At 38.6% G+C, this 24444-nt stretch overlaps 1 protein-coding gene and 1 pseudogene across 7 annotated transcripts in view; one reads left to right on the top strand and one right to left on the bottom strand.

Moving 5' to 3' along the window:
• MIA2 (MIA SH3 domain ER export factor 2) overlaps positions 1-5085 on the bottom strand; it is a 114119-nt gene extending 109034 nt beyond the window's left edge. For 6 of the 7 annotated variants that reach the window (XM_032622249.1, XM_032622253.1, XM_032622255.1 and 3 more), the window contains exons 1-3: positions 4771-5085; positions 2934-3067; positions 701-787 (exon numbers count right to left, since the gene is read on the bottom strand). In XM_032622249.1, coding sequence (XP_032478140.1) covers positions 701-787; positions 2934-3067; positions 4771-4885 — 336 coding nt within the window. In that variant the 5' untranslated portion in view covers positions 4886-5085. The remainder of the gene's footprint in view (positions 1-700; positions 788-2933; positions 3068-4770) is intronic. The other variant, XM_032622251.1, reaches the window with a different exon arrangement.
• Positions 5086-23473: 18388 nt separating this feature from the next.
• On the top strand, positions 23474-23936 carry LOC116749567 (annotated as a pseudogene).
• The last annotated feature ends 508 nt before the right edge of the window (positions 23937-24444 follow it).

Genomic DNA, 24444 nt, shown 5'->3' with positions numbered 1-24444 from the left:
CGGCCATGGCTCACGGGCCCAACCGCTCCGCGGCATGCGGGATCCTCCCGGACCAGGGCACGAACTCGCGTCCCCTGCATCGGCAGGGGGACTCTCAACCACTGCACCACCAGGGAAGCCCAATATGCTCATTTTTTGCTCAATAAATTTGTTAAGGTAGCACTATATTATAATCATCATCTTCATTTTACAGATGAGAAAAAAGGCACACAAGACCACGTGGGAACTAAGTGGCTGAGTCAGGCTTTGAACCCAGTCCACCTCCAGAATCCATGCTCTTAACCACTATACTTTACTGCCTGTTAATTTTTCAGTAAGCAAAATCCTTGTCATCAATCTTGTCTTACCTGATTTTACTCACATACTCAAACTATTCCTAGAGTGAGTTTTCAGACTATTTTATATATCCACTATATAAGATGTATAACTGATGGGCACTTATACCACAGAAAACTGTTTTAGCCAAAAGTTTTTAAATTCAGTTAATAACCGATAAAGCAACTATACTCCAATATCAATTAATAAAAATAAATAAAGTAATACATTCATTAAAAAAGAAGAAGAAAAAAATTATTGGTAATTGGAAAAGAGAATTCTTGGGTGTTTACAACTATTTCTTTTGTTAGAGAAAATAAAATACAAATTTTCTTTAATAAATAAATAAATAAATTCAATTAATAACCGAAATGAGTTTACTCACTTTTGTTGATATTTCAACTTCCTCAGATATGAACACCTCTTCAATCTGGACTGCATCTCTGGGAAAATACCCAAAGTCCTTTCCTTTCTATCAAAATGAAGAATGAAGATTAGCAAGGAAGAGTTATCAGAGCAATAATGGCCATTGAGCTTAATTTTGTTTCATGTCCTTGGCTTTCATCTATTTCAAATTACAAACATCAACGGCTTTCATTTACCATCTAAAAGAAAGTCAGTGAAATCATATTCCTTTTGCTACTCGACAGAACAGCATAAATCTGAGGGAAAAAAGGGCCAAGCTATAAAATGCCACTTTTTCAGATTTCAGAGGGAAAACCACACATTTTCTTTCTTTTTCTGTTCTTAATGACCTTTCTTGCCCAGGTGGACCACAGATTTACACTAGTAAACCTGGAATATCAAAAGGCAAAAGAATTGTGACTGTAGCCAAGCAAGATGGAGCTGTGACATATGCAGCATTTTCAGGATGTCAAAATTGGGTAAGATGTTTAAACTCTGAAGGGCTGAGGTGGATTCATCAAGATAGTAAAGATCTATGAGTCTTCCAGGGTGCATTTGGTTCCATACAACTTTTCTGAGGGTGCCTTGGTAACAGAGATCCTCTCAATCGGTTTAAGTGCATACAAGATGTCCCCTGAGAGTGAAGGCTTCACATAACCACTCTCGGCCCATTTCCCACCCCTGTCAAAGTTTAAAAAGCATATTTCTTTTGGCCCTTTGATTCAGCACCATTATCTCTCAACTGTGATTCTTCCAGCTCTCCAGTTGCTGCAATTATTTGGAAACTGATGGAATGAACTCCACAGCGTGGCTTCTTTTTCTTGGCCATGCCAGTGGGGCTTGCGGGATCTTAGTTCCCTGACCAGGGATTGAACCCGGGCCCTCTGGCAATGAAAGCCCAGAGTCCCAACCACACAGTGTGGCTTCTTAAACAGTTATCTGCCTGGACTAGACACCTAAGGCACACAACCAAGTGTGCTTGAAACGTCACCCTGGCTCCACACATTACATGCTGCTTTTGTGTGGAACTATCATTTTCACACATAGTAAACAAGAAAGAATGCTTTCTTTTCCTCTTATGATACTGTGTCATTTTCCTTATAGTTGCACTGGATACCTCCCATGCATTCAGGACAGAGAAATGGCATGTTTAAGGCACCATAAGCAGTAAGAAGTCTTGGGAGCTGCAAAGTCCAGGTGAAGAATTCTGGTCAACAAGAGTCTGAGGTTCAGTCATGTAGTCCCTCATGCTAAAAAGCAGGATAGACCCAAATAGAATCTGCTCCTTCAAATAAAGATCACAGAGGCTACACAGGGAAGAGATCTTATGCATACACAATATGGAAATGATGTATGTATCAGGTTGGTCATGCTTGTTCAGCTTGGGAGTAAAGTCACTTGTCATGGTATCTTTTCATTCTGAGGCATGATATAATCTAAGATACAGACCTATATTCAACTGAAAATATTAATCATTAATTTTTCTATCTGTATATTCAGAGAGGTGATTGAGGCATCTAGGCATTTCAGTGTAATAGGACTTTGGGCCAAACAGCGGTCTCTCTCAGTTATTCTTTTTCTCCACGAAAAATTCAGGTACCTCGCTTCCCTAGGTTACTGATCTTTCTAAGGATCTCTTCAATAGCAACTCAGTCTTTTATTTGCTCAGAAAGACATGTCATTTTTTGGCCAAGTGGGATCTTAGTTCCCCAACCAGGGAATGAAACTGTGCCCTCGGCAATGAAAGCGCAGAGTCCTAACCATTGGACCACCAGGGAATTCCCAAGACATGTCATTTAATCTGATTAACTAAAACTTCCCGGTCTCTCTTAAACTTGGCCATTGGTAGCACCAAGGGATGGCTGGGGTTACCTAGTCATTCCATAATCTCCATTGGCACCTCTAAAAGTCTCTCCAAATAAATATAAAACCTAAGTTCAAACACTATGCATGCTGTGTAAAAGTAATTTCAAGGCACTCTTAAGCCTTCATCCCAACCAGACTGGCTTCCCCAAAGCTACTTTTTATAGAAATTCTGGAACCAACACTGAACATGACCATTTTTTTGTTTGTTTGTTTAAATATGTTAAGGGTTTTTAATAGATATATAAAGTACTTTGAAATTCTTAAAGTTCCTTTAGAGATGAACACCAGGCATCCTTGTGCAAGCTAGTCATTTATTCTGTATTCAATTTGTAAGATTAGATACTTACACTTCCTGCCCACAAATCTTCACTTTCTCCTGCAAGTTTAACATAAACAGATATCTCTTCTCCCTTAGTGAAGTTCAGGTATCGACAGTCAGGTCCTCTGTAATCTCTTATGGCTAAGACTCTGCTTATTAAAGCTATGTAAACATGCAGAGAAAAACACACAGTAGAGAAGGGAAGGAAAAGATAATTAGTTTTCTTCTGGCACCTACTATACTCCAAGCATCATGATAAGCTCTTTCATACCTTTTATTACTGCTATTATTAAATCCTCAGAACAGACTTATGAGATAAATAATCTCATCTCAGACTAAAAAATGAGCCTTTAATTAAGTATCAAAGAGTTGGTCACACACCTGATAAATGGTGGAGCCAGATTTGAACTGAAGTTCTTTTCACTGCAACATCCGCCTTCTGTATTCTGAGTTTTCTTTCTGTTTTTTCCTAAGCCTTTCTAAAAACCCATCAGTCTCTCTTCATGGACAACTCATATCCTACTTCCGCTATAAGACATCCCTAATTGGTCCATCCTACTCTGCCGCTTCTCTGAATTTCAATATTATCTATTATCCTTATGTTGTATTACTATTTACTGTTTCATATTGACCTGTCTTGTCATCATTCACTAGAATGAAAATCCCTGGAGGACAAGAAACTTACCTTACACTTCATTTTATCCCTCTTAGATACACACCCCTCATCCCCCAGACCCAGCACATAATAGGCCCTTAATGACTATGAAAGACCATAACCACATATGCTAGATTTAGCCCTTCAGCACATAAAGTAATATACATACCTTATTAACGATTATAATTATACTGGCATATGTAAAACATTTTCATTAAGTCGTGCAATTAAAGTTAAAATAACTTTTATCAATTACTATGAATGTTCTCTTTTCATGTTATGTGCCTAGCCCTAAGGAAACTAAAATGAGGTTGTAAAGAAGGAAAGAAAAGTTGTTATAATAATATTATTATAAAACATCATCTAGTAAACATTCTCTATATATTAAATTATGTATCCAAATGATTAAGGAAAATGTTTACACATAAAAAATTTACTTTTAAATCATTTATGTTCATACTAATAATATTTTGCATTTTTAATTACATGTTGCAAATTCGAAGTAATTCTCACATACTGGAGGGATAGAACAATATAAAGCAATTCTAATATACTGGGATGCTATTCATTTTGTACCATAATGCCAATTTCAGAAAATAAGTTCTTAAGCAATAAAATGAAAATTAATTTCTCTTTGTAGAAGAAGGAAGTTTAATATTCAAAGATATAAATAAAATTATGTATTCCTAACACTGATTTCAGTATTTTTTCATAATAAGGGAACACAGAAATAATTAATGTTTGATAAAGTTTACACAATAGATCATGATGGTTTGAAATAAAAACAGTCTTAGAAAACTCATGAGAATCAGAAACTTCTGATTGTGAAATAGAAACTAAAAAATGTAAGGGCTTCATAAAAATAACTATCAAATGGCTTGATATCTTTTTTAATACAAATCAATCACATTTATCTTAAAAAATAGTAAAAGTGCTAATTAGTTTATTTTTGAGATCTGGATTAATATCCTTAAAATTTCTTATATATTTATATATCAGGCTGATCTTTGCCCCTTTGTATATTTACATTAAAAACGATCACAAAATACTTTGCTTCCAGCATTTCTCTTTTATAGTGTACTATACCTTATAAATATTTCTCAATGACATTAGCGTTCATTTTTATCATACATGTCCACAATAACATTTTACATCATTTCAGAGCCTCATTTTAAGAGGAAAAGAAGGGAAAAAAAGAAAAGCGACTTACTTTCACATTCCAAGTCACCACATTTTTTTAAGTCTGCCAGCAGTTTTGTGCCCTCCAGACATTTTGTCAGAGAAATAACCAGAAGGAGGATTCTGTGAACTCCAAGATCCTCCATGCTAAAACAAGCAGGAATCCCAAACAAGGTTTAAACTAGTTGTTTAGGCGCTAGATATGCCAGCCAAAACAGGAGATACCCCACACTCTTTACTAAATATAAGAGGAAAAATTTTGGGGTTTTTAAATCCCTCGATAACTACCTTTTTCTACTGGTGTTTAGGCTTAACTTGAGGGACAAAAACTCTCTGTTCTCAATCTGCAGTATCAGCAGTGTCAGGTATCCAGATTATACATAAGTGTTTAATAATTAACAGGGATTTTTAGTTGGAGTCATGTTTTATAAAGCCAGTGCAGTAAAACTCTCTTGCTTAAAGGCATCTTGCATTCCACAGAACAATTCTTAAAGAGGCCTTCATAAAAAGGTAGTTCATCTCCTTCTGTTAAAGTCTTCAGGTAGATCAGTCAATAAGTTCATAGTATTTGCTGCATGCAAATACCAGCGTCAGTGGAGATATAGTTATATGTAGAAGCAATAATAATTTATGTTAAGAGCATGGTTTGGGATTATCATGATGAAAGTTATTTGAAAAAAATATCCCACGTTCGTATTTTAACAACCTTCAGTGTTACTATGAAGTTGAAACTTATATTTAGTTAAGATAGTTAAAATGTATTAAGTACTTATTATGTTGCAGGTACTGTCAAACAATTATGTGATCTGATTTTACTCTCACATCAACTCTCTGAGGTAGGTAATATTATCATCCCCATTTTTGCATTATGAGGAAACCGAGGTACATAGAGATGGGTTAAATCACTTGCCCGATGTCACATAGTGAGTGGAGAAGAAATTAAAACCTAGGCTCTGTGACTCCTCCTACCCACAACCACTATGCTTTACCACCAAGAGTCAAGTCATCTGCCACAGAAAGATGTCTACTCCGTCTGCAACAATACCATTCCGGAAACAGAAGGTACAATATCATTTTATGTATTTAAATTCATATGCATATTTCTGTATATATAGAGAGAAAGAGAGAGATGTCTGAAAGAATCCTCCCCCATATGGTGGGAATATATCATGTGAGTTCCAGTTGTGTTCACTTTCTTCTTTGTATTTTTCTCTATTGTTTGACTTTCTTTTAAAAAATCAGTGAGCATATATAATTTTTAAATAACAATAAGGTTTTGAAAATCAAATTATTTGAAAGATATTGTCACTAAAAAGGGATCAAATCCCTATATTGGGAATTTTGGTGTAAAACACTAGATCACAGTAGATTTTTGGAAACCAAAGTTGTTCTATTTTAATCTCAGGAAAATATTTTTCTAAGCCCTTCTTTGCTGTACCTTTTCCCAGTGTCTGGGCATGCCAGGGTATACATACTTTGCAGAATGCAGCACTTAATGACACCATGCTCCCTTCTAGCGCCTGAGCAAGCTAATATGAAAGACTGTTCCTTTCAAAGTCCTAAAAAAAAAGACGTGTGTTTTCTATTTGTTTGCTTTCCAGAACCAATAATTAGTAGGAAGCCTGCTCTCTGAGATCAAAGATTTTTTTTTTTGCAGTACGCGGGCCTCTCACTATTGTGGCCTCTCCCGTTGCGGAGCACAGGCTCCAGACGCGCAGGCTCAGCGGCCACGGCTCACGGGTCCAGCCGCCCCGTGGCATGTGGGATCTTCCTGGACCAGGGCACGAACCCGTGTCCCCTGCATCGGCAGGCGGACTCTCAACAACTGCGCCACCAGGGAAGCCCAAGAAATCAAAGATTTTTACATCCTCAGAAAGAATCTGATAGAGCATGGGTTTGAGGATCCTTTGGTTTACAATCAGAGCGCTGCATAGCTGTACACGTGCACACTCAAAAAGGTGTAGGTTGAATACTTTTGCAAATCTATAAACTATGTTGTCAAGGACGTTAAAGAACAATTAGCTCTTCAGCTTCAAATTTTGGCACATAATTGTTTACATAATCTATAATATCAAATCAAGAATATTTAATAACTGGGACTTCCCTGGTGGCTCAATGGTTAAGACTCTGAGCTCCCAATGCAGGGGGCCCGGGTTCAATCCCTGGTCAGGGAACTAGATCCCACAGGCATGCCGCAACTAAGGAGCCCACAGTCCGAAACTAAGGAGCCTGCCTGCTGCAACTAAGACCCGGTGTAACCAAATAAATACATATTTTTTAAGAATATTTAATAATTAAAAAAAAAAGAATATTTAATAATTAATGTACGTCATCATTTTTGTATTCAATACTAAAGATGTTATGGCTAAATTCTGAACTAGTTAATTTAATTGTGTTCTAAGTTAAGATAGAGAAGAACCCAGATAAATTTAAATTTGCCTGTTCATTTGAGTCCAGAAAAACAAGAGGACAATCCTTGCTTAAGATACCAGCTTGAAGAGATTTGCTCCTGCTAGAAATGTTCCCACTTTCTTGCTACTTAATGCACTCAAATGATCTCATTTTATGTCCAGATCATCACTTAAATATATTTTAATAGGATATCTGAAAATGTGGTAGCACAATGTCAACTATCTCTAACAGATCCAGATGAAGAGGTGGTACATGAAAGGGATAAGAACATTTAGTTTAAAGAAACCAAAGCATCAGGAATTCCCTGGTGGTCCAGTTGTTAGAACTCTGCGCTTCCATTGCAGGGAGCGTGGGTTTGATTCCTGGTCAGGGAACTAAGATCCTGCAGGTTGCTGCAGTGTGGCCATAAAAAACCCAAAGTATCAATTTTCACCATAAAAACAGTCATATTGACTTAGCCAGACATTATATAATGGCTGATGCATTTTGCAACTCAAGTGTTGTGTCAATATTAAAATATACTACTACTGCTAAGGAATGGTAAGAGTCAGGAATACGGATTTGGAAAGCCTATAGCTTTCTTCAGAAACCACATAGAAGGTAAGAGTACCTACTGCACAGAGCTAAAGAATTAATTGTCAAAGCCACACATGTTCAGTGTCTTAGAGGTAATATCACAAAGCAACCCTTTCCGTGAGTATATACAGACAGAAGCATGAATACTGCACTTCTATTACTTGGTGATGTTATTTCTGATACTATATAGTACTATCTTTTCTCTTAGTACCTCAGATTTCCTAAAGTGGGAACATATTTCTTCAATCAGCTGCCTGTTACTTTGGCAGTTTATAAGATAGAGAAACTTGATTACAGTGGTGCCATCTTATCCATGGTTTCACTTTCCATGCTTTCTGGTACCTGAGGTCTGAAAACATTAAATTGAAAATTCCGGAAATAAATGAGTCACAAGTTTTAAATTGTGCACCGTTCTGAGTGGTGTTGATGAAATCTCATGCTGTCCTGCTCCCCGCTGCTTGGTCATGAATTATCCCTCTGTCCAGCATGCCCCGCCCATCAGTCACTTAGTAGCCGCCTTGGTTACTAGATCGGCTGTCCAGTTATCACAGTGCTTGTGTTCAAATAGCCCTTGGTTTACTTTTTTTTTTTTTGGAGTATAGTTGATTTACAATGTTGTGTTAATTTCAGGTGTACAGCAAAGTGAATCAGTTATACATAAACAGATATCCACTCTTTTTTTAGATTCTTTTTCCTTACAGGCCATTACAGAATATTGAGTAGAGTTCCCTGTGCTATCCAGCAGGTTCTTACTAGTTATCTATTTTATATATAGTAGTGTGTATATGTCAATCTCAGTCTCCAATTTATCCCTCCTTCTCCTTATCCCCTGGTAACCATAGTTTGTTTTCTACATCTGTGACTCTACTTCTGTTTTGTAAATAAGTTCATTTGTACCCCTTTTTTTTAGATTCCACATATAAGCAATATCATATGATATTTGTCTTTCTGTGTCTGACTTACTTCACTCAGTATGACAATCTCTAGGTCCATCCATGTTGCTGCAAATGGCATTATTTCATTCTTTTTAATGGCTGAGTAATATTCCATTGAATATACGTACCACATCTTTTTATCCATTCCTCTGTTGATGGACATTTAGGTTACTTCCATGTCCTGGCTATTGTATTGTAAATAGAGCTGCAATGATCATTGGGGTGCATGTATCTTTTCAAATTATGGTTTTCTCTAGGTACATGCCTAGGAGTAGGATTGCTGGGTCATATGGTAGTTTTATTTTTAGTTTTTTAAGGACCCTCCATACTGTTCTCCATAGTGGCTGTACCAATTTACATTCCCAACCAACAGTGCAAGAGGGTTCCTTTTTCTCCACACCCTCTCCAGCATTTATTGTTTATATATTTTTTGAAGGTGGCCATTCTGACTGGTGTGAGATGATACCTCACTGTAGTTTTGATTTGCATTTCTCTTATAATTCGTGATGTTTAACATCTTTTCATGTGCTTTTTGGCCCCAAAGTTCAAGAGTAGTGATGCTGGCAATTAGGATACGCCAAAGAGAAGCCGTTAGGTGCTTCCTTTAAGTGAAAGGGGGAAAGTTTTCTACTTAATAAGGGAAGAAAAAACATCATACGCTGAAGTTGTTAAGATCTAAGGTAAGAATGAATCTTTTATCTGTGAAATTGTGAAAAAGGAAAAAGAAATTTGTGCTAGTTTTGCTATCACACCTCAAACTGCAAAAGTTACACCCACAATGTCTGATAAATGCTTAGTTAAGATGAAAAAGGCATTAAATTTGTACAATAATATTGAGAGAGAGACCACATGACTTTTATTACATTGTATTGTTATAATTGTTCTATTTTATTATTAGTTATTGTTGTTAATCTCTTACTGTGCCTACTTTATAAATTAAACTTTATCATAAGTATGTATGTATAGGAAAAAACATAGTATATATAAGATTCAGTACTATCCGTGGTTTCAGGCATCCACTGGGGGTCTTGGAATGTATCCCCCATGGAGAAGCGGGGAGTATTGTAGAAAGTACTTAGGATAAGTTGAACTAATTAAGCTGGGGTGTTTCTTACTAGGGAGGAGGCATTAGAATGGAGCCTTTGGAAACAGTTCCTGTGGTAGACAGGCACACAGTGAGAGACTGGGATCAAACTGGTGTGGAAGATGTGGGGATGGCACCCCACATCCCATCTTCAAGGTAAGACTTTCTGCCCAGCTGCAGGGAGTGCAGTGAGCTGGCAGCCTCCGGCTGGCACCTACTTCCATGTCTGCCTCAGCTACAGAAAGCCACTTTACCCAAGATCACCCTTCCTCGGTGATCTAGTGAATCTAGTTAATAAATGACGAGCGAGTACAAAGGTAGGATCATCTCGGCCTAATGTGGGACACTCTGACAGGCATTCCTCACTCTAGAGCTCCCTGTTGGGTTGACTGAAGTTTTGTAAAGCCTGAATTGGAGTTTGACTTCCCCCTTTTCCTAGCCCTGCCTTCTCCCCATTCCTTTCATAGGTGTTGATCCCTTGAACCCAAAATTCCGTCTCAGTATTTACTTCTAGAGGACCCAACCTCAGATGCTAGTGATCCACAGATGCAGAAAGAGGAGATGGCAGAACTTGCACATTTTGGCACTAGTCACTCTATGGCTCTTCTTACTTTTGTTGCTTTTCTGTTGCTAAAGGCCATGTTTTAATTCTGCCCACTTTTTCTCATTCTATCAGTCAGAGTTCTACCAGGAAACAGATGGGTATTCCATTTTGAGGGAGGCACTCTTCAATGACTGAGGAGTTTCTAATGGACTGTTAACAAAGGTGTGGGCAGGGTTAAGGAAGACCAGCAGGGGATGTAACACCTCCAGGCATGAAGGAACAGTAACCACAGCCCGGAGAGAACTCTAGGAAAGGACTGCCCAACAGAAACTTGAAGCCTTCAGGGAATTCCCTGGTGGTCCAGTGGTTAGGACTCCACGCTCCCACTGCAGGGGGCATGGCCCTGGTCAGGAAACTAAGATCCCACAAGCTGCGCAGGTAGCCAAAAAAAATTCCTTAAAACTAATCCAGAACATAAAAAAATAAAGTTTCCCAATTCTCAAAAAAAAAAAAGAAAAAGAAACTTGAAGCCTTCAGTAAAGGAACTGAGTCAAGAGAATATCACTCTTTTTTCTGATCTCCTGTACCATACCCAGTCAGATGCCAGAGAATAAGGGAACCCTTCAAAGCAGTTCTAGAGGTCTGTGCTCTAGGGACACAGAGCAAAGTGGCAAAGAGTGGACCGAGAGGAGCAGAAAAAGAACACCCCACACGTTGTCTTTATTCCTTTACTCTGTGTTTTTGAATAATATTATGCAATATTCTCTATATCCAAGATGGTATGTGTGTGATATTTGTTGATCAGGGGACTGAACTGATGAGTCTCATCAGTGTGTAGGAAAGGAATTTAATGTTTGTTGAGTACCAACTTTGTATCAGTGAGCTTAATATTTCACATGCAAATCCCATCTTCCAGGATAGGTATTATTTATTGAATGCCCATGTTGTGTCAGACACTATTCTAGGAGCTAGAGGTACGGGAGTGAACCGGACAAAGTCCTGCATTCATGGACTTTGTATGCTAGTGAAGGGAGACAGAGAAGAATAAACAAGCAAATAAATGAATAAGAGGACTGCAGTGATAAGTTATGGAAAAGTTCGTCATCTGCTTAGATAAAGCTGTCAGGAAAGGCATCTCTGGACAGTGACATTTGATTTAAGATTGGGGAGTAGGAAAGCAGAACATTCTGTGCAGAGGGAAGAATTCACGAGAAAGTCGTACTTCATTGTCTGAAGTTTGATTACCAAAGATTTAAAGACAAAAACGAAAGAGGCATATTGAATGCATTCTAGTATGTCAGAAACAAGGCTCTAAGGTGGAAACTAACTTGGCATATGTAAACAAGAAACACAGAGGCAGGTGGAGAGTGGTCAGAGATAAAGTAGAAGACACAGACAGAGGTCCAATCATGCAGGGACTTTTGGCTGTGGAAATGAATGTGAGCTTTATTCTAAGTATAGTGGGAAGCCATAGGAAGTTTTAAGGAAGAGAATGATGTTATTTGTGTTTTTTTATCATATAACTTCACTTTTTTGCTTTACTAACTCATTATTCAGGTCTCTTAGGTTAAATCAATTAATGAATACATCACTCAACTTTTTATTGAATGAATAAATGAATGCATTCATGATGATTAAATGAATCGATTTCTTTTCAAGGGCAAGATTCTTCATGCCCCATTACTAAACAAAGTTCTATCTTCAGCTGTGTAGCTCAACGGCTTCTCTTTCTCTCATTTCAAAAAGAAAGTCAAGTAATCCTTTTGATTAAATTTTCTCTTTGGTAAAAAAATTTTTTTGAGAAAAAGAACTGGATCTCCTATTTATCTTTGTCATTGGGTTGATATTAGTAGCAGCAGTAAAAGTCTAAATATCCAGCAAGCAAAGCTATGAAAAGCCTTTGGATTCCCAGATAGCGTAGAGGATGCTTGACAAGTTGCAATACATGAGTAGGTTAATGAGCAACGGTATGAAAATATTTAGTATCCTACTAATTTCCAATCATCAATAGCCTGAATGTCTTTTAAGAACCCATATGGGCCAATTTTATGTACTCTTACACCATCTCCTCCAAAATCATCCTCCTTCACTCCCTGTTGCCATCCTCTCCCCATTTATGTACTCTTTCCTTCTTGCCTCTTTTAGTGTCCATGTCCCTAAGAACGTCATGAGCTCAAGTTTCTTTAAGAAAAAAAAATAGGGAATTCCCTAGAGGTCCAGTGGTTAGGATTCCACGCTCTCACTGTTGCGGGCCTGCATTCAATGCCTGGTCAGGGAACTAAGATCCTGCAAGCTGCACAACACGGCCAAAAAAAAAAAGAAAAAAAAAACTAACTCACAAAAACTCAGCAACTTCATGTTCCCCCAAATAATTAAATTTTAAAAGAAATTATAGAATAAAATTTCTACATAGGAATGAATAGACAGATTCTTTATGATCATTATTTATTATTTACTTTATCCTCTTCTTTCAAAGATGTATAGAATAATGGGCCTGATGCTATAATTTTCCTTATTTTTTCTCTCCTCCTTCTTCCAGATTCTCTAGGACATAGAAATAAATGCCCCCTCTGCCAGGACTTGGCAAACTACTTAGCCTCTTGAAGCCTCAAAGTTTTTGTTCATGGAATGAGAGACTTGCACTAATGACTTTCACAAGTCTTTCCAGCTCACATGACTCCTTCCATCAGAACATCAGATTGGACTTAATGAAACTTCTGTTAATGAGGAGGCCACACTCGATTTCTAAAACTCAATTATCACAGATTAAAAATAAATAAATAAAGGAGATATATGGATGCATCCCACTATGGTAGATACAAGGGGATGTGAAAATACCATTAAATAGCAATGTACAATAAAATATGCATTCATTCTCTCATTTAGCAAATAGCTTTTGAGTGCTTGCTATGCACCAGGCACTGTGCTAGGCACGTGGAACACATGGGGAACAAGGAAGACAGTGTCTTGCCCCCAGGGAGATTATAATCCATGGGGAAAGACAAAAAAGACAACTGAATTCAAGAATATGAAGGAGAAAAAAAAAAAAAAAAGAATATGAAGGAGATATTCAGGATAGTTGATCAATTCATTGGGAAGTGAGGGAGAAGGAAAAGGAAAGGATGACTCTCAATTTCCTAGCTGGACAACTGAGAGAGAACGTGGTAGTGCCATTTACCGAGACAGGAACACAGCAGAGGAGCAGGTTTGGAAGAGAGGAAGAAGACAATCTGTTTGGTTTAGGACGTGTTGAGTGAATAAAAGTAAAGCAATGCAAATTATTTGCAGAAAATAATAAAAATTCAATGGTCTTGGAAAATTGTATGTAAGCCTGTTTTCAGAAGGCTTATGTTGAAATAAGTTTAAGATCTTCAGAAAAGCTGCAAATATAGAATTACTGTATACCCTTCACCTAGCTTCCCCTAATGTCAACATCTAATATAACTGTATTACAAAGATCAAAAATATGAAACTAGGGCTTCCCTGGTGGCACAGTGGTTGAGAGTCCGCCTGCCGATGCAGGGGACGTGGGTTTGTGCCCCAGTCCAGGAGGATCCCACATGCCGCGGAGCGGCTGGGCCCGTGAGCCATGGCTGCTGAGCCTGCGCGTCTGGAGCCTGTGCTCCGCAACGGGAGAGGTCACAGCAGTGAGAGGCCCGCGTACCACAAAAAAAAAAAAAAATATATATATATATATATATATACATAAAATTAACATTAGCACAAAACATTAAACTATAGACCTTATTGGGATTTCCCTTTTTTTGTCCAGGGATCAAATCTAGTATACTACGTGGTATTTAGTTGTCATGTCTCCTCAATCTTCTATGACAATCTTCTGTGACAGTCTCTTATTCTTTCCTTGCGTTTCATGACCTGGACACTTTCAAATATCCTTAGTTTGAGTTTGTCTGATGCTTTCTCATGTTTAGACCGTGGTTGTAGATTTGGGGGGAAGAATATCACAGAGTAGTGTGCCCTTCTCATCATAGTCTATCAGAGGGCACACATAATATCAATCTGTCTAGTTACTGGTATTGTTAACTCTGATTATTTGGATAAGGTGATATCTACCAGGTGTCTCCAATGTAAAGTTACTGTTTTTCTCTTCCATACTCTATTCATTTGAAGGGAGTTACTAAGTCTAGCCTACTTTCAAGAGAGGGGAATTTAGCTCTACCTCCTGGAGAGAGGAGTATCAAAGAACTCAACAGTAAGTTCAACAGTAAGAACCTCATTATCTGCAATATATTTACTTACATGTTCGATCCTAGTATATATGCAAAGTAGTTCTAAAATTAGTAATCCATACCCTGTGATAAATGAATTTACCAATCAGACTTAGATGTTTGTGTACAAGTCTTTTTGTCTATGGCTTTACAGTATCTAATCAAAACACTTTTTTCAAAGTTATTTAGGTGAGCTCCTTTCTTCCCCATCCCCATCAGTATGGTTATGTTATACATTTGCAATACAGTTAGATTTATTTGCCATAGCCTACATTCCATCTTGGGCTCGTCTGACATTCAAGCTGATTTTTTAAAATTTGCATGCAGTAAAATTAATTATTTGTGGCATACTGTTCTATGGGTTTTGACAAATGCATAGTCATGTATCCACTACCACTGTATCATACAGAACAGTTCAAAATCATATTAAAGTTAACATTTAAGCCAAAAACTTATTTTGTCTGAATTATGTGGAGAATTCTTTTTTTTTTTTAATTTTATTTATTTTTGGCCATGCCAAGTGGCTTGTGGGATCTTAGTTCCCTGGCCAGGGATTGAACCCACACCCTCGGCAGTGAAAGTGTGGAGTCCTAACCACTGGACCACCAGAGAATTCCCTATGTGTAGAATTCTTAACTTTACCAATTCCATTCATAAGGCTTATTAATCTTTTAGCAAACTAGAAAGATACTGAAATATATAAGACCATTGAAAGCAAAATAAACATCTTTTAATCTTTGCAAAACAAAACTCCAATAAAGATTACCTTTGAGACTTTCTACAAGTTCAAAGTTAAGAATGTTTAAACAGATGTATCCCTTGTGACTTTTTTTCTTTAGTCAGGGATTAAATCGATCACACAACTCTGACATGGAGTATACAAAAAGAAATGCAGAATCAAAATGAATTATAAGACTCATCAAATTTAATTAAAATACATTTGAAAACAAAGTAACTGAATTTTAAAATATTGTTTCTCACAGAAGTAATTTCCATGACCCATTCTAGCTCAAATACACTGCCAAACAACCTCACCTGCTTTTACATAACTGTCCTTCAACTAGGCTTGTCTCCTGATGAAGTGGTGGCATAAAGTTGCAGGAGGGAAGGAAGAGAGAAACAACAGGAAGGTTAAGAAGTGGGGGTTGGGATTTCCCTGGTGGCACAGTGTTTAAGAACCCGTCAGCCAATGAAGGGGACACGGGTTTGAGCCCTGGTCCAGGAAGATCCCACATGCAGCGGAGCAACTAAGCCCGTGCGCCACAACTACTGAAGCCCTCGTGCCTAAAGCCTGTGCTCCGCAACAAGAGAAGCTACCACAATGAGAAGCCTGCGCACCGCAATGAAGAGTAGCCCCTGCTCGCAGCAACTAGAGAAAAGCCCGCGCACAGCAACGAAGACCCAATGCAGCCAAAAATAAAGTAAATAAATTAAAAAAAAGAAGTGGGGGAAAAGCAGAAGCGTCAGTCTCTGCAGCTTCAGGTGAGGGCTGAATGAGGTGAAGTGGGTGTAGCCTGGTTCTGGGCCATGAATACTGGCCTCACCTGCCCAGTTACCTCACGGAGCAGAAGGACTAGAGATGGAATGGATCCAACAGGCGGTACCCTAATTCAAGCACACGTCTATTCTTCTACTAAGTCTGTATCTACAGGATAACACTCAATGACTCACCACACACAAGCCTACTGTTTAGTTTAAAAAACAACAGCACAGACTTACCTGGTGGTCCAGTGGTTAGGACTCTGAGCTCCCACTGCAGTGGGCACAGGTTCGATCCCTGGTTGGGGATCCTGCAAGCTGTGTGGCCAAAAAAATAAAGAATGAACAAGAACAAGAACAACCACAAACATGTACAGTCTAACCTCAAGAATAAGCAGATGGTACCATTTTAACTTATCAAACTCTACTAACAATGTACAGCTGCTGATGAAGACAACAAGAAACCATTTGAGGAGGTTCTTTCCAAGACTTTGCCCACCAACCAGAATTAATCCACTAAATCCACTACAATTCTACTACTAAATATACCCATCCTTTTAGCCTCAGGAGTCACCATGACTTGAGCTCACCTTAGCTTCATGGAAAGCAGCCACATAACAAATGCCTCAAACTTTTTTTCTTTTGCGGTATGCGGGCCTCTCACTGCTGTGGCCTCTCCCTCCGCGGAGCACAGGCTCACGGGTCCAGCCGCTCCGCGGCACGTGGGATTCTCCCGAACCGGGGCACGAACTCACGCCGCCTGCATCGGCAGGCGGACCCCGAACCACAGTGCCACCAGGGAAGCCCTCAAACATTTTGTATTACTATCACCTTAGAAGTTTAGTTTACATTTCCTAAAGACAAAATATTTTCAAACACTATTTACCATCTATGATTTTTATATGAGTCTACATTTTTCATTACAGCAGGATTTCACAGAACAACCTTCTTAAGTATATGTTTCCTCCACCAAATAATATTTTACTTTACATCAAATCAATAGGATCCAGGGCAATTTTTACCGATTTATAAAGCTTTTGTGGGGCAAGGTTGCTAGTTGAGATCCCAGAAATATGTGGCATGATGTCATCCAGGCCAGTGAGTCTGAGAAGCCTGATAACTTGTGATTTTTTCCTGGATCATGTGGGATTATGTTTTGTTTGTTTCTTTATCTCCTACAATGTGATGAAAGAGATACTGGGAATTCATCTTCACATGTCACTCTATTTTGGAAGTTTCTGGAATTATTTGAATGTTGTGATTATTATGGTTGGTTTAGAATGACAAATTTTCTTTCTAGTTATAAAATTTTAAAGCGTGTTAATTATGTCCTTGTTCACGTCACAACATTGTACATCTTGATACCTCTGAAGGAAACTCCAAAGGGTCTCCACTATTATATCAACTTTACTGTTCTTAATAATTGTTTCATTCTACCTGAGTTACCCCTCTGGACTAACCAGTCTTCTATAACTGGAGGAACATCTGATATCAACTCTCGGTCAACTTCATTAACAATGAGAATAATTGAGTAATAGATATTTGTATTTGGAACTTATTATGAGATCCTGGGAAATAACTGTCATCACTTTTCTAGGGACATTTTTCTTGAACTTATATTAAAATGAATTTATATTCCTTTACACATGTGTGAACTGATGGCAAAAAGAACTATCTTGAAAGTAATTTTGGGGGCAAGCAAAATTTGGCTGGGATATTAAGTTTCCTGCAAATAACCACAAAAGTAGAAATTCACTTTACAACCATTAGGTACTATGACTAACCTTGACTCTATTTTAACTTCTAATATTTTCAAGATCTCATACCTATGCCATCTTAAATATCTCTTTTTTTTCTTTTATTCTTGCCATCTAAAATATCTCATTCCCAAAGGCAGCAGTGCAGAAATTTTGCACCTTTACACATTTCAGCATTAGAAGTCCTTGTGACCCTTGAACTTTTAAGCATGTGCATTTTTAGAAACAACATTATGGGAGACCATGACATTGTCACTAATGTAACTATGAGGTGTGTGATTCTGTGTCTCAGCTGGACAAGACAAAGTGTAAAGATATCCCTCTGAACTCTTGGGAGAGTAATGAATCACTCTACAAATGTCTTCTGTTTGATTATCATTCTTCATGGCCTTTATCCCTCCTCTTACCCTCACCCCACTTCCTCCTTCAAAAAAGTACAACTTTGGCTTTGTGACTCACTCACTGGTAGCCTTGATAGGAATCTAGAATTCAAGACCAAATGTCATTTCTCACTACAATTGGGTGATTAAAATTCAAAAAATGGTTTTTGTTTGTGTGTTTATATAGGATTTTTTAAAAGAATAGCAGCTAACCAGTGGCTACACCATCTGGAATATGAGATATCCAAGGCCGCAGTAACGGGAGAAAAGAGCTGGAGAACTACATTCGATGCTGTCAAAGACCAGGTCTGGAAGTGGTTTATATTATTCCTATTTACATTTTTTTTGGCCAGAACTAACTACATGGCTCCACCTAAAGGCAAGTGGGAGGAGGGGGGTAAAATTTCATCTACCTGTCTGCTCAGGGATAATGATTACACAGCATTGCCTCTGACAGAGAGAGAGAGAGCTTCTCACACACCAAAGTTGCTAGACAGGGACATGGACTGCTGGGTGATAACCTTACAGAGTCTGAATTCTGCCAGGCTCATGAAGCTTTCTTTACCATTCTCAAGGGGCAGTTTTTACTATCCTGGCCCCTTCTCACTTGACTATTTTTCTAATGTGTACTAATTTTTCATTTTATTTTCAATTGAAAATATGGGTCAGAGGTTAAAAACCATTCATTTAAACCTACAGAAACAAGGAAAATACTGAGGGAACAAACTGAAATCATAAAGATTTGTGATGGTTAAGGTAGTGTTCCCTTAAGCCCTCCAGCCCAGTGCCTACAATAGTTATGTTTACTTTATACTGTAGTCTACTAAGTGTGCGATAGCATATTATGTCTAAAAACAATGTACATACCTTAACTAAAACTACTTTATTGCTAGAAAATGCTAACCATCATCTGAGCCTTCAGCAAGTCATAATCTTTTTGCTGGTAAAGGGTCTTATCTCAGTGTTGATGGCTGCTGACTGATCAGGGTGATGGTTGCTGAAGGTTGTGGGTGCCTGGGGCAATTTCTTAAAAATAAGAAAACAGTGAAGTTTGCTGCATCAAATGAATTTTCCTTAAGATTTCTCTGTAGTATGCAATGCTGTTTGATAGCATTTTACCCACAGTCGAACTTCCTTTAAAATTGGAGTCAATCCTCTCAAACTCTGCTGCTGCTTAATCAACTAAGTTTATGTAATATTCTAAATCCTTTGTTGTCATTTCAACAATCTTCACAGCATCTTTGCCAGCAATAGACTCCATCTCAAGAAATCAATTTCTTTGCTTATCCGTAAGAACCAAGACCTCATCCATTCAAGTTTTATCATGAGATTGCAGCAATTCAATCACATCTTCAGGCTCCACTTCTAATTCTAGTTCTCGAGCTGTCTCCACTACATCTGCAGTGACTTCTTCCACTGAAGTCTTCAACCCCTCCCAGTCACCCATGAGGGTTGGAATCAACTTCTTCCACACTCCTGTTAAGGTTGATATTTTTATGTCTTCCCATGAGTCACGCATGTTCTTAATGGCATCTAGAACGGTGAAGGTTTTCAATTTATTTTGCCCAGATTCATCAGAGGAATCACTATCTATGGCAGCTATGGCCTTACTAAATGTATTTCTTTAATAATAAGACTTGATGGGAAATTCCCTGGCAGTCCAGTGGTTAGGGCTCTGCTCTTTCACTGTCGAGGGCCCAGGTTCAATCCCTGGTGGGGGAACTAAGATCCCACAAGCTGTGCTGCGCAGCCAAAAAAAAAAGACTTGAAAGTTGAAGTTACCCTTTTTTTGGTGGGGGGGGGCCGTGCCATGTGGCATGTGGGATCTTAGTTCCCCGACCAGGGATCGAACCCCCGCCCCCTGCATTGGAAGCGTAGAGTCTTAAACACTGGACTGCCAAGGAAGTCCCTGAAATTATCCCTTGATTCATGGGCTGCAGAATGGATGTTGTGTTAGCAGGGATGAAAACAACATGAATTTCATTGTCCATCTCCATCAGAGCTCTTGGGTGATCAGGTGCATTTTCAAAGAGCGGTAATATATTGAAAGGACTCTTTTTCTAAGCAGTAGGTCTCAACAATGGGCTTAAAATATTCAGTAAGCCATGTGGTAAACAGATGTGCTGTCATCCAGGCTGTGTAGTTCCACTTATAGAGCACAGGCAGAGTGGATTTAGCATAATTCTTAAGGACCCTAGGATTTTCATAATGGTAAATGAGCATTAGTGTCAAATTAAAGTCACCAGCTGCTTTAGCCCCTAACAAGAAAGTCAGCCTGTCCTTTGAAGTTTTGAAGCCAGGTATTGAATTCTCCTCTCTACCTATGAAAGTCCTTGATAGCATCTTCTTCCAAGAGAAGGTTGTTTCATCTACACTGAAAATCTGTTGTTTAATGTAGCCACCTTCATTAATTATCCTAGCTAGATCTTCTAGTGCTTCTACGTCAGCACTCGCTGCTTAACCCTGCATTTTGATGTTATGGAGACAGGTTCTTTCCTTAAACCACACGAACCAACTTCTGCTGGCTTCAAACTTTTTTTCTTCTTCACCTCTCTCAGCCTTCCTAGAATTGAAGAAAGTTAGGACCTTGCTCTGGATTAGGCTTTGGCTTAAGGAAATGTTGTAGCAGGTTTGATCTTCTGTCCAGACCACTAAAACTCTCTCCATTACAACAGTCAGGCTGTTTTGCTTTCTTATCATTCTTGTGTTCCCTGGAGTAGCACTTTTAATTTCCTTCAAGAACTTTTCCTTTGCCTTCACAGCTTGGCTAACTGTTTGTTGTCAAGACACCTAGCTTTTGGCCTGTCTTGGCTTTTGACATGTCTTCCTCACAAAGCTTTTGATTTAAAGTGAGAGATGTAGGACTCTTCCTTTCACTTGAAGACTCAGAGACCGTTGTAGGGCTTTTAACTGGCCTAATTTCAATATTGTTGTGTCTCTGGGAATAGGAAGGTCTGAGAAGGAGAGAGACAGGGGAATGACCAGCAGGTGGAGCAGTCAGAACACACACATTTATTGGTTAAGTCACCATCTTAAATGGGCACGGGTTCGTGGTGCCCCAAAACAATTACAATAGTAACATCAAAGATCACAGATCACCACAACAAATATAATAATATTGAAAAAGTTTGAATTATTGTGAGAATTACCTAAACGTGACACAGGGACATGGAGTGAGCAAATGCTGTTGGAAAAATTGTTCAAATAGAATTACTTGAGGCAGGGTTGCCACAAACCTTCAATTTGTAAAAAGCACAGTATCTGCAAAGCACAATTAAGCAAAGCACAATAAAATGAGGTATGCCTGTATATGTTATGCTTTATACATTGCAGTATTCAAGGCTCAAATTGTCCCAAATTTGGCCAATGTGAACTCCTTGAAGTTGACCCCTATATCCACACAATCTCAGTGGTATTTTTTTTTTTTTTTTTTTTTTTTTTATGCGTTACGCGGGCCTCTCACTGTTGTGGCCTCTCCCGTTGCGGAGGACAGGCTCCGGACGCGCAGGCTCAGCGGCCATGGCTCACGGGCCCAGCCGCTCCGCGGCATGTGGGATCCTCCCAGACCGGGGCACGAACCCGCGTCCCCTGCATCGGCAGGCGGACTCTCAACCACTGCGCCACCAGGGAAGCCCCTCTCAGTGGTATTGATAGCATTCCTGCTTTCTGGCATAGCAAGAGGTATCAAGCTCACCTGGTACATTTCCTGCCCCAGACCTAGAATCAGCCATTTTTTTCAAGGAACCCTTCTTCCTTTTGTTGAGAAATGGCTTTTAGAGACTATGATCAGCACTGGGGATGCTCACTTCTACCAGACTGTCATTATTTCTATGCCCTCTCAGTAAATAAAACTAGGAAATATGTGAATTTCAGAAAGAAAAATAAATCATGCATTAATATGGATATTTCCAATTCAAGTGAAAAATTAAATCATTGATTATTATATTTGTATCTCTTTGCTTTCACACTGAAAATCTTGGTTTTAATGACATTAACATGATTACATATTTGATTATGCATATACATAACGTATACATATATAACGTATATTATGCGTAAAATAGTTTCAAAGCAACAATACTAGCATTACTACTAACAATAGAACTAATACTAACAATAGAACTATCAATTGTGGGAATTCCCTGGTGGTCCAGTGGTTAGGGCTCCAAGCTTTCACTTGCACAAGCTGTGTGGTCAAAAAAAAAAAAAAGAACTACGAATTGCAACTAAATATTTCATTGTGGTTCTTTTTGCTCTCTAGGATATAACTCACCATGGAGCTACATTAAAAGTTTGAGTTTTAATGTCATTTGAAATAATTTTTTTTTCTGTGTGGTTTATACTGTCAATTTTATATACTCCTAGGTTCATTTGTATCCATTTGTTTCAGATTTGTAGGAGTATTTTTTTCCTTTTTGATCCAAGTTTTTAACTTATATGAAATGTTCACATGGTTCCAAAATCAAAACTATAAAACAAGGTGCAGTCAGAGAAGCTTTTAAAACACTTTTTGTCCCTCTTTTTCACAATAAAGGTGTTTTTTAAGGCTATGAAATTGGACTGAATTGTTAAAGAGAACCTGATACCAGAGGGAGATTCAACAGAGTGCATTGTTATAACAGTTACAGGGGGGAAATTACATGTTAATGAAATAAGCCTTATTCAAATCAGTAAACATATTATAGATCCAAAATAAATTTTACACAAAAATAAATTTTCTTGTCTTCCTGGTGAAGTGCCTTTCCTGATCTTTTCAGCTAGGATCCAATCAACTATGGGGTGGGGGAGGGACTGGGGGTGTGTGTGGACAGAGACACAGAAGTCTCTACTTCAACCAGAGGAAAACAAAAGAGCTTCTTGCAAATTGGAAAAAAAATTCCAAAGTTTCCTGTATATAAACAACTAAGTGGAAATACAGAAAAGGGAAAAATTCTTATTAAAAAGATACCTGCACACAAACCCTGTGGCTAAACCTAATAAATATGTGCAGGACCTGTATAAAAAAAACTATAAAATTTTACTAAAATAGATGACAGAATAAATGGAGAGGCATACTAGTTTCTATTTAGACAGATCAATATTCCAAAATTGTTGATTATTCCTAAATTATAAAGTCAGTGCAATCACAATCAAATTACAACTTTGGCGGGAACTTGAAAAGTGATTCTAAAGTTTCAATTAAAAATAAATATATATTTTGGGAAATTTGGAAAAGCATAATTGGGGGCACCCCATGTGTGTCCCTAATCCCAGCTGGTCTGCCTGAGACCCCCTGAGCGCCAGACCTGGTCCCCCCACAGGGCCCCATTTCCACTCCCTCAAGATGAAAGAAACTATCATGAACCAGAAGAAGCTCACCGAACTGGAGGCACAAGTGAACATTGGTGAGAAAGGAACTGCTCACAGAAAGAAGTTGGTTCATAGAACAGCTACAACAGATGATTTAAAACAAACACACAGACTTCTCCTTAAAGAACTTAAAGAAACTTAGGGGTAAACAACACCTCTGGTATTGAAAAGTTAATGTGATGCACATTAACCCTAAATTTCAAGCATCTCTGGCAGCCAACACTTTCACTGTTATTGGCCATGCTGAAGCAAAGCAGCTGACAGAAATGTTACCTGGCATCTTAAACCAGCTTGGTGCAGACAGTCTGACTAGTTTAAAACAACTGGCTGAAGCGCTGCCAAAATAACCTGTGGATGGAAAAGCACTGCTTGCCACTGGAGAGGATGGTGATGATGAAATTCCAGATCTTACGGAGAATTTTGCTGAGGCTTTCAAGAATGAGACAAACTGAATTGAGTCAACTTCTGAAGATGAAACTTGAAGTTACTGGGTGCTCCTATTTTATATTAAGACTACTTTTTAAAACTTTGTCCCTGTGTCTGATAAAATATACATTTCTAATATTTTAAAGCCCAAGCCCCTTGGACACTGAAGCTCTTTTCAGTTTTTGCTTATACACAATTCATTCTTTGCAGCTAATTAAGCTGTAGAAGCCTGGTAATAAAGTTTGAAACAAAAGTTAATAAAGTTTTTCGGGTTTTTTTTTTTTTTTTTTTTTTGCCGTACGCGGGCCTCTCACTGTTGTGGCCTCTTCCGTCGTTGAGCACAGGCTCCGGACGCACAGGCTCAGCGGCCATGGCTCACGCGCCTAGCCACTCTGCGGCAATGTGGGATCTTCCCGGAACCGGGCACGAACCCCTGTCCCCTGTATCGGCAGGCGGACTTTCAACCACTGCGCCACCAGGGAAGCCCATCTTCACTTAGTTTTTAAAAAGTGCATAATTGGGGGAGGATTTAGC

The sequence above is a fragment of the Phocoena sinus genome, chromosome 2 (genome assembly GCF_008692025.1).
Source record: "Phocoena sinus isolate mPhoSin1 chromosome 2, mPhoSin1.pri, whole genome shotgun sequence".
In the NCBI taxonomy this organism is placed as follows: Eukaryota; Metazoa; Chordata; class Mammalia; order Artiodactyla; family Phocoenidae; genus Phocoena; species Phocoena sinus.
This window is presented reverse-complemented; position numbering and strand designations above follow the sequence as displayed.